This window comes from Penicillium cataractarum (assembly GCF_028827025.1).
Source record: "Penicillium cataractarum strain IBT 29864 chromosome Unknown utg000008l, whole genome shotgun sequence".
NCBI lineage: Eukaryota > Fungi > Ascomycota > Eurotiomycetes > Eurotiales > Aspergillaceae > Penicillium > Penicillium cataractarum.
The window spans coordinates 2,621,379-2,631,583 of NW_026622744.1; the positions used below are offsets into that span (position 1 = coordinate 2,621,379).

Consider the following 10,205-nt stretch of genomic DNA (forward strand, 5'->3'; position numbering starts at 1 on the left):
CGATTGACATGGATACTCCGCCTGCGGATATCCCTGGCAGTCAAACTTCTGTCAACAAGAGAACTGGCAATGGCTCGCTTACCAGTTCCATGTTGACAGGAGCCAAGGTGAATTTCCCTCGGGATCCTCCTGGAAATCAAATTTCTGTCAACAAAGGAACTATCAATGTACTCCCAGCTCGGGGGATTCTCGATAGCGAAATCTTGACAGAAATGCCAGCGAAACACCCTTTGGGCATTCACGGCAGTCAGATCTTTGACAACAGAGTAACTGGCATTGTGCTCCCAGCTCGGGGGATTCTTGACAGTGAAATGTCGCATTGTGTTATGTGGGATCAGCTTCGGGGGTAAAGGGTATTCACCAGCGTGATACCATACCGCCGCGGACAACCCTTCTTCGAAGGAGAGGGGCCATTGTTTTCAAGGTGACGTGAAAATAACTACTATACAGAGTGATCTCAGCCACTAATCTTGCCAGGAATCAACCGAGAGAGTCGTTGGGATACATGAGGATACCCCAAAGACGACCCAGAGTGTCCTGCCATTACTCTATCTCAAAGAATACGATGATCTTGGGCATACACTACAATTTCAACCCTTGTCCCTTCTACTAATTAACCACACTCGATGAGCCGCAAGGACTCCCCGAGCGACTCAAATCCTTGAAGAACCGTGCCTTGCATAACATCCGGGTTTTTGTCACAGCCAACAAATCTGGAGTAATCCCCAGGGAAGGGGAAGAAGCGTTCCGGTGGTTCCCCACGTCCTTCAAGTGAGTTAAAGTAGAGCGATCAGGATAAGAGTGACGCGCTAACAGTGAATCAGAGATGCCGCCTGCCCACAGAGAGCAGCCGTTTCCGACCCCCAAGGCATATAAAGATGTCTCGATTAAAACTTGGAGGTTCGTCGCGTGACCAAGGCACGGGACAAACACCTGAGAAGGGTCCAAATCTCGACCGACGTGGTGAGGCGCCGCCTCCCAACAAGGAGCGGCTATGGCCAACTCCTGGGGCGTATAAAAGCGTCTCGCACCTCGTTGAGGAGATTTTTAGAACAGATCGGGCACTCGACAAGCACCAGAAGATGGTCGACCACCTGTCCAAGCGTCAGGCATTGCTGACGCAGATTCAGGCCACTCGTGAGCCTTTGCCCGACAGCGAGGATGAGAAGATTGGTAAGTAGTCCACGGATCCATATATTTTGTCGAAGGGGACAAACTTACAATGATAGAGGACACCCCTTGCTTATACATTTAAATCTTCCGACTATCTATATAATTCGGGGAGATTTCCGCTCCAAGCTTTTGACTCACGTGACCAATGTCGGACAAACATCCGGAAGCCTGCAGGGAGAATTGCGCGATGTTCCATCCACTGACTCACCGGAGATCGAGAATTCTCGAGTGGGATCACAAAATTCTACCCCTCATACAGCTTCGCCTTGCCAAATCCGAACCCAATGAAGTTCACCAGGTATCTGGCGGCCGCAACTGCTGTCGCCGTCACAAATGCTTCTCCGCACCCCGCATACCGGCAACAGCAGCCGCTCGGAAGCTCGCTACCAGCTTCTCAGGGCAGCATCGAGGAATTCGAGCAAGCTCGCCTCGAGAAATTGATCGCTAGTGATCCACTTCTACAATTCCATCGCGATCTGGTCGATATCGAGTCCATCTCCGGTAACGAGCACGATGTCGGTATCTTCGTTGCCGAGTTCCTCGAGTCTAAGAACTTCACCGTCGTCAAGCAAAAGGTTGCTCCTGTGAAAAAGAAGAATGACGATGACGAGGAGACACCCAAGACCCGTTACAATATCTACGCCTACCCTTCCTCTCTTCAAGACTCCCCCTCAATCCTTGTCTCGAGCCACATCGACACAGTCCCACCTTTTATCCCGTACTCGGCGCACCAGCCCGAATCCCCGAGTATGCGCTCAAACTCAGACGATCTAGTTCTCGCGGGCCGAGGCTCTGTCGATGCAAAGGGCAGTGTCGCAGCGCAAGTCTTCGCCGTCCTGGAGACTCTAGAGTCAAACCCAGACGCAAAGCTCGCGTTGCTCTTCGTCGTCGGCGAGGAAATCGGCGGTGACGGCATGAAGACTTTTTCCGAATCCGACCTAAACAAGGACACCGCCTACCATACCGTTATCTTCGGCGAGCCAACCGAAGCCAAGCTCGTCTCTGGACACAAGGGAATGCTTGGTTTCGAGGTTCTAGCTCACGGTAAGGCCGCGCACTCGGGATACCCGTGGCTCGGCAAGAGTGCTGTCTCGGGCATCCTGCCGGCATTGAGCCGTGTTGATCAGCTGGGTAACATCCCCGTTAGCGAGGGTGGTTTGCCCTCGTCGTCCAAGTATGGCCCTACTACTTTGAACATCGGTACTATTCGTGCCGGTGTCGCGACGAACGTTGTCCCCGCCTCTGCGCGTGCGGATGTCGCCGTTCGTCTGGCAGCTGGTACACCAGAAGAGGCGCGGGAGATTATTCGTCGGGCTGTAGAGGATGCGACTCGTGACGTCGAGGCTGAGGTTGTGGTTGACTTTTCCACTCACAATGAGGCGTACGCCCCTCAAGACCTGGATACTGATGTGGATGGTTTCGAGGTGATGCCTGTCAACTATGGCACGGATGTGCCTAACTTGAAGGTACGCGAGGGTGTGAAGCGTTATCTCTATGGACCTGGAAGCATCTTTGTTGCTCATGGTGATAATGAAGCTCTCACCGTGCGTGACGTCAAGGATGCAGTTTCGGGCTTTAAGAAGTTGATTGATGCTGCTTTGGAAAGGGAGTAGACGGCCATGTCCTTTTTGCATTATAATACATAGGATTGTATCGTCAACTCCAGCCTCAGTTCAAATTGAGGGAGTCAAAATCTGGGTTATTGGCTCTCAGAAAAATACATATCTCATCTTTTCCGCAGTCTTTCTGAAAAACTGCCACCCATAGTCCACCCATAGTCCAGAATCGATTCATGAAACGATATCGAATGTGGGCAAGCCATAAAAAGTATCCATCCGTCTACGACTGTTGACTACCAGGCATCAAGCCGGCGCATCCGCAAATGCATCCCCTCAACAGGCTTCGTCGTCAACGCGCCAGCAATATGAATTTCCTGCTTAGGATCCTCCATCTCAAAAGCAAACCGGCCAACCACGCCCGCCACCGCACACCGCAGCTCCGCACGCGCAAAGTCTTTCCCAATACACGACCGCTGACCATGTAGGAAAGTAATCTGCGCGAAATTGGTTGATGCACCACCATGGTTGTTCGGCACCAGGTTACCATTCTTGTCCTTATCGATCCACCGCTCCGGCAAGAACTCCTCGCCGTTATCACCCCAGAAGACTGGAGCTCGATTAATTGCCCATGGGCACAAGATCACACGTGTGCCCTTGGGGATGCGAGTGCCAGCGATTGTAGTATCGCGTATAGATTCTCGAAGTGTTGCGGGGACTGTGGGGTAGAGGCGTAGGACCTCTTGGCAGACACCGTTTAGTAGAGGTAAGGATTCGAGGTCTTGGTAAGTTATTGAGCTGTTGGCGCAAGAGATCTTTGCCCGGATTTCATAGCGGAGACGCTCTTGGATATCCGGGTGTTGGGCTAGTAGGTAGCAGGCCCATGTGATAGCACGCGCGGTGGTTTCGTGCTAGAAGCGTTAAGAGTTAGCAGATACTATGATGTTGATTTGACTAGCAGGACAATGTAATCAATCACACATCGATTTGAACTTTGAAAATTAAAAGTGAAACTTACTCCCCCAGCCAGGAATGTCAACATCTGATCAACAAGCTCTGCGTCCGAAAAGTCTCCTCCTAGCATCATCGTACCAAGGATATCAGCCTCAAGATCCTTGGCTAAATTCTTAGATACGTCCAAAGCTTGTCGCTTATCGCTGACAATATCTTGACAGAGACCTCGAAGAAAATTAGTCTCGTTCTCGATTACTTTATTCATGCGCAAGGGCAAACGTCGCGCCAGCCACTGTGGCAGGATGAAATTTATGGCAAAAAACACCAGCTTCTCGAAGCTAGGCTCACGAAGGCGGGAAAAGCTTTCCGCCACGGGATTGTTATTTTTCTGTAGCGAGCGAAAGTCTCTTCCCATGGCAGCGGGTCCGATGATATCGAGAGTTAAACGACTAGAGAAATGTCATCAGTATACCGAACTATCGCAACGACCCACCTCCTCTGATCATGCATTTGCATTATTTTTAGGTGCCATAAAAGGTTTTAGATAGTTCAGTATCCCTACACAGTTCATTATGAGCTGTTGGGTACCAATATACCTAGCAGGGTACCTAAAAATTCATGCAAACCTTTGGCCAAAGGGAATAAGACAGCACATACCTCGCCCACACCCCCATCTCGAGCGTACCCTCCCCATCGGCCAGGTTGGTTGCTTGCATCAGACTAAGTCTCAACTCTTTTTCCATCTCTTCCAAGAGCTGGTTGGTCTTATCCCATATCAGGGAGTACATGGCGCGAATATTTTTGATGTTAAAAGCCGGAGTCAGCGCCTTCCGTTGCTTCTTGTGGGAAACGCCTTCAGACAGGACCAGACCGAAGCCCAGGATGCGAGCGATGAAGTTACGCGCACGCCAGGGCTTCTCAAAGTCATAGACATTCGTGCTCATGACATCTGCCAGGGCCTGATGGTTGGTGGCAAGCAGATAAGACTGGCCGAGGATGTCGTGCAGGTGGATTAGCCCTTCATTTGGGATGGTCTTTATCCAGAACAGTGGCTTGCACCTACGGGGGAAGTCAAAGAACTTAAGATTGCTCAAGAACCCCTGTGGATCATTTCTTAGTAGCGATTCTTAATGTGTTCTGATACTACTCGCGCAGATTAATACTAACCGGAACCTTTGGCAGATGACGCAGCGGGTTGACGAAGAATGGCCAAATGAATATAGTATAGAGGCATTTGAGAAGAACATTGACGACTAGCAAGCTGAGAAGTACGGCGCGGAAGGTCTCGTGGCTGGCAGAGGTGCGATGGAGGAAATAGGCCTCGGTGAGGGTGAAGGCCATCAGAGCCAGGAAACTATTACCGACTGCCATGATGGGAATTCTCACACAAATAACCGCCAGTTTAATCCAGTGGTGACAACCCGACTGAAAGATTTACGTATGCAGAAAGTTATTCGTCGCGTTGGGAGGAAGGAAACTTCAGAGAAGTTTGCTTATTGCCTAAGTGATCTATTTTCAGCCTTTGCTAATTAATACCAAGTCTAATACAGCAGCGATGTTTATAATCATCACGTACTCCGTACATGTGGCCAAAGAACAGGCGACAAGAAGACTCGTGAGGGATCTGCAGCTGCATCAGAATAGGTTGGCCAACTGGAAATTCAAAACTTTGTTGAGATCGGGCCGACGAATCTCCTGTGACCATCGCTTTAGCTAGCAGCGCCAGTCGTCACTAGCCGTAATTTTGAAAAGGCTATCTTCCTTGACCTCTCAGTTCTGACCGCTTTTTCATTACTCGGAAAAAGCTTCGGATATCATTTCTTTACGCTTGTCTCGTCTTCCACAATAGGTCGTGTGTATATGACAGGTCTTACCTATGGGCCAGTTGTGGGACTCCTGCAAGATTATACTTCTGCATATGCTCCTAAAGTCCTCAGAAGGATTCTAGATTGCTCAATAGTATTTCACGACACCCAAAAAGAAAATAAGAGAGAGAGAGAGAGAGAAAGAGAGGTAACCTCGCGAAGAAAAGCAAATCAGGTATAAATGAGGTCTAGCTTGAGTTTGTGTTTCCCTCTCTGCCACATGCAATAAGACCGACTCAGTGCCGTGAATACGATTGCATTGATACTGATGAATCACCGAGGTGCTCAGGCAGAGTCATAGACGGTGGCTCTTCGCATATCGCGGACATAACGTCCCTGGTATGAGCCTCCGGATGATCGGTGCATTACACACGTGTTATCCTGTGGATATGAGCGGATCAGATGTTGCTCTAGCAGACAGGAGAGTTCGATATTACGTACCCATATAATCATATCACCGTTGTTTTCCCAATCCACTTTGAAAGTATATTTCTCTTGACTTGCATGCTGCATTAAAGCCTCGATCACAGGTTTGCTAGCTGATTTGGTCCACCCGTCTATGCGGTATGCATGCGCCGCAATGTACAGGTTCATACGGCTGCTCGGTTTGTGTAGTTGTACCAGACGATGAGGAGCGCGCGCAGCCAAGAGTCGCGGTGCCAGACGCAACAGAAGGAGTCGGAGAAGACCGAACAAGCACATTGAAATCATCGTAGTGTCTGCCAGGCGAACCCAAAATCCCAGGAAACGAATGGTTAGCAGCTAAAAACGATGAGCACAGGGTATCAGCCACAGACTAGTATGAGCTTTTGTGACTCGGTATAGAAAGGTTGTAACATACTAAAATAATGAGATAGGGAAGACGACGAAAACCATGCATGTCCAACGTCCAGTCGACAATCTTGAAGATCCAATTATCCGGAACTGCCAATATTCGACTATGCAGCATCGAATGCCACAAGACATAGTCATGAACCTGAGTCTTCATATCCTCATCCAGATCCGCATATGCGCTTCGGGTATCGGCGAATTCGGTCCCGCCGGCACTCCCTGGAGGAGGCAACTGGTGAGCGCGGAGGAGAGAATATCCGGCTCGAAAGTGATTGAAGGAGCAGTCCACGTGAAACAGACTATTTCCCCGGAATGCTTGCGATCGTAAACTATTCACTGACTCGATATTGCCATTCCGGTCCACATTCGCAACGTCTGTCAATTGGCTTTCGGGGCCCAATCGATACGGTGTCCCGGAATTCCTCATCACTGTCGAAACATCAAGCTTGCCGAATTGACGCGCCAGGTTCGTATGGCTCGTATCGTCGAGAGCAGTGTTGCGAAAGACCAGGACTCCATATTTGGCCATCGCGGCGCGAATATGATCAATGGTGTCTGTAGGCACTGGCTGAGAGAAGTCTACACCCTTGCATTCGGCTCCAAATGTGGGGTGCAGTGGGTTGAAGGTTAGACTGGGCTTGTCGATGGCCATGGCACAAGACTGAATGTTCACTGAAGAGGAATCACTGTTTCACAAAGGTAGGTTGTGTGCACTAAGTGTTCGTTGAGAAAGAAAAAAGCTGTGGCTCAATCAATCTCTCTGTGATGCCTGGTCGTCGGATGATATCTTCCAGCGTTGTCAAACGCAGCCAAAATGGGATCCTTGCGAAGATTCAACCCTTTGCGTGCTAACCCGATAGCCTTATGTGACCCGTGCCAGTGGAGGGAGACCTGCTACTATCTCGAAAGGGAATATTCCTTGCTTGAGAGTCATGTGGGTTGGAAGTACTGCTTATACTGAAGGTGCTGGATAGCCGTATTACATAGATTACCAAGAAATTGAAGCCATTATTGAAATTTACAGAGTAACCACTGATATTCAAAGTCTATCGAACGATTGAATCATGATGTGCAAAGATCAATTTAGAAGGTACAAGATATGGCTCCACATTCTCCACAGAGTATAGGTCAGCCAGGGGTCTCTGAGGTTCATCGAGGGGTCCACCCGTTGCCTTGGCGACCCACTAGTCACGTGGTAATTATACAGAGTATTCTTACCGGTTAGCATATACTCTAAAACCAAGAATTACGGCGGTCCTGAATATAAGAGTATTATCTATATAACTACGATATTCTATTTTTTTAATCTAAGAGTAGTTTAATATATTAAAATACGAAGGGTAACTCTTTTTATATAAAATAAAGAGAGTTTAAGTTAGTGAAAAGGTGGAAATCCTTATCGATTTGTTTAGTATGATTTAATAGAGATGGAGTTAGTTGTAAAAGATTTACAAGAAGTTAAGTTACTAGATACTATGAGTTACGCGTATTTATTACTGACAACCCCCGGGTGAGCAGAAAATAGTGGGTCAACCCCTCGATGAACCTCAGAGACCCCTCGATGAACCTCAGAGACCCCTCGCTGACCTATATTCACCATTCTCCACCTTGTCGGATCGACAGATGTCCGTGTGGATCATATCCAGTCGTACTGTACATACTTTAGAGCTGTATTAATACGAAAATTAGGCACTGGAAATGATGCCGAGAACCAAGGGTACCAACTACGGCGCTGGCTCCGGCGACTCTCGCGGTTTCAAAGCACTCAAAGTGAGCTTTGCATCATCGCCCAGGCTCCTTGCCGGCTCGCTATATTTTATTCTTCTCCTTTCCGGATATCAATCTACATCTAAGCGCAAAACATTTCAGAAATTTCCTGCCGATGTCTCGTTTCGATCCCTTCACCCTCTTAGATCTTCCTTACCGCATCGTGAAAAACCATTCGCTCGATGCCACACTCTTCATTCCAACTCATTTCCTATCTCGCTCCAATCACAAGCAGAAATGTCCAGTGATGGTCCATTTCCACGGCGGTGGCTTCATCCTGGGCCACCGTCGCTATGAGCCCTGGTTCGCACAATGGTTTCTGGACCTAGCAAAAGCCCATGACGCAATAATTATTCGTCCCGACTATAGACTCCTTCCTGAATCCAACATGGGCGATATCCTCAGTGATGTGGACCATTTCTGGCGCTGGGTGCAGTGTGATCTGCTCCGAATTGCCGAAGAACATTCGTGGGGGGTTATCCCTGACCTCTCGCGGATATTGTGCTGTGGGGAGAGCTCCGGGGGCTCTCTGGCGGTGTATTCGGGGCTTGAGCTATCATCTATTCTATCTGGTAAGGCTGGACATGACCGAGAGGCAGCTATCAGCGTGTGCACGGATGTTCAAGTTGTCATCCAGGCTGTTATTTCCACATATGCGCCACTTGATCTTGATGTCCCCGAGCTCAGGATCCCGCGTCCTAGGACCATTATGGGCATGAGACCACCTCCGCCCAGGCAGGCCGAAATATTGATTAGGAAATACATGCAGAAGGTACAGCAATCGGGCAGCATACGGACGTGGCAAGAACCGACTCCTGAGATGTGGGAGCTGTTCCTATGCATGACACAGCAGTGCTACTTTAGCCGGTTGCTCAAGGGAAAATGTGGAGGCAATAAGGACATGTTCAATATGGTTAAGAGGATGGCAGCAAAAGTTGCACAGCAACACAACAACCCAGAAGGAAAAATGACCGGTATTGTTCCGGTTTGGATTATTCATGGGGTGAATGACACGCTAGTCAGTCATTTCTTTTATAATCCTTGATGTCCGCATGCTAATCATGGATGCTTTCGTTAGGCCCCTCCGCTTTGTTCATCGAATTTTGTACAACGGTTGAAGGAGATTTCTCCAGCCAGCCCAGTCAGATTTGATCTGTTACCTGCGGAGCATCTATTTGACGTTAAAATGAGTTGGGAAGAGGATTGGATAGCAGAAGGCAGACGCCTTTTCTTAGGGAATTATTGGTCTTAATGACACCGGCAGAAGGTAAAGATTGTGAACGGAGAGGGGAAAGTGATCGACACCCGTCTCTCCTTCTATATCGAGATTCTGGGAGGTGGAAACCGGTCCCTGGCCCCAGCAGATTCAAAGATTTACAATTTACATACAGCTTTACATACAGAGCTCAGATATGCATACAGTGGAGTATAAATTGTTTGAAATACTGCTTTGATGCCGCCTTTCTGAACAGAATCCGATCTCCTGTATCTACCACAAACAAGGGTGGCGATTTAAGTATCTTACACCTGACTATATGTAGAAATTTGAAGCGAATAGTGCGTGGGACTTGGAGGCCCGAGAACTGCATACAAATCCTCCTACATGGGAAATGATAGACAGCATTGAAAGAGCAGCCAAGGCTGGTAGTATATATTTTACAGTATCTCTAGGTTGTCCAAACACTCGATTAACCAATTGACCAATGCTAAGCGGTGAGCCTTGTAACAGACTGAATTTCCATGGTTCAAATCTTGAAATGTATAACCTTTTATTCTTAGGCCCAGCCCGGGAAAAATTGAGAGGAGACAGATCTACAGATCTACATGTAAAATCTTGGAACGTGGCTTGAAATCGCGTAGCTTATGAACGTGAGTCCTTCTTGCAGGATTGCACCCCCGTATGTGTTTGTATGTAATATGCAACCCCTCGACATCGGTATTGTCACTTGAATACTCGGCTACACCGCCATGGGACAGCTCAAGCTGCCTCTTTTCCATTCTTTCGAGTCTGTCCTTTTCTTCAATCAATCAATCGTTTTTCTGATGATTCAAGTAGTTC

General features: G+C 48.4%; 6 protein-coding genes across 6 annotated transcripts; 3 read left to right on the forward strand and 3 right to left on the reverse strand.

Moving 5' to 3' along the window:
* Positions 1 to 878: 878 nt before the first annotated feature.
* Positions 879 to 1,181, forward strand: N7496_010099 (uncharacterized protein; the record flags this gene model as incomplete). The annotated part of the gene is made up of 1 exon (XM_056703012.1): positions 879 to 1,181. One exon carries the CDS (start codon positions 879 to 881, stop codon positions 1,179 to 1,181), a length of 303 nt encoding a protein of 100 aa, XP_056552012.1.
* A 276-nt stretch (positions 1,182 to 1,457) lies between these two features.
* On the forward strand, positions 1,458 to 2,786 carry N7496_010100 (M20 family metallopeptidase; the record flags this gene model as incomplete). Its single annotated transcript, XM_056703013.1, has 1 exon — positions 1,458 to 2,786. The coding sequence occupies one exon, from the start codon at positions 1,458 to 1,460 to the stop codon at positions 2,784 to 2,786; it is 1,329 nt and encodes a 442-aa protein (XP_056552013.1).
* Positions 2,787 to 3,025: 239 nt separating this feature from the next.
* Positions 3,026 to 5,054, reverse strand: N7496_010101 (cytochrome P450; the record flags this gene model as incomplete). The annotated part of the gene is made up of 4 exons (XM_056703014.1): positions 3,026 to 3,640; positions 3,748 to 4,132; positions 4,341 to 4,783; positions 4,851 to 5,054. 4 exons carry the CDS (start codon positions 5,052 to 5,054, stop codon positions 3,026 to 3,028), a joined length of 1,647 nt encoding a protein of 548 aa, XP_056552014.1.
* Positions 5,055 to 5,833: 779 nt separating this feature from the next.
* On the reverse strand, positions 5,834 to 6,259 carry N7496_010102 (TauD/TfdA dioxygenase family protein; the record flags this gene model as incomplete). Its single annotated transcript, XM_056703015.1, has 2 exons — positions 5,834 to 5,929; positions 5,990 to 6,259. 2 exons carry the CDS (start codon positions 6,257 to 6,259, stop codon positions 5,834 to 5,836), a joined length of 366 nt encoding a protein of 121 aa, XP_056552015.1.
* An 85-nt stretch (positions 6,260 to 6,344) lies between these two features.
* N7496_010103 (TauD/TfdA dioxygenase family protein) lies at positions 6,345 to 7,031 on the reverse strand (the record flags this gene model as incomplete). The annotated part of the gene is made up of 1 exon (XM_056703016.1): positions 6,345 to 7,031. One exon carries the CDS (start codon positions 7,029 to 7,031, stop codon positions 6,345 to 6,347), a length of 687 nt encoding a protein of 228 aa, XP_056552016.1.
* A 1,230-nt stretch (positions 7,032 to 8,261) lies between these two features.
* On the forward strand, positions 8,262 to 9,191 carry N7496_010104 (alpha/beta hydrolase; the record flags this gene model as incomplete). Its single annotated transcript, XM_056703017.1, has 1 exon — positions 8,262 to 9,191. The coding sequence occupies one exon, from the start codon at positions 8,262 to 8,264 to the stop codon at positions 9,189 to 9,191; it is 930 nt and encodes a 309-aa protein (XP_056552017.1).
* Positions 9,192 to 10,205: the final 1,014 nt, after the last annotated feature.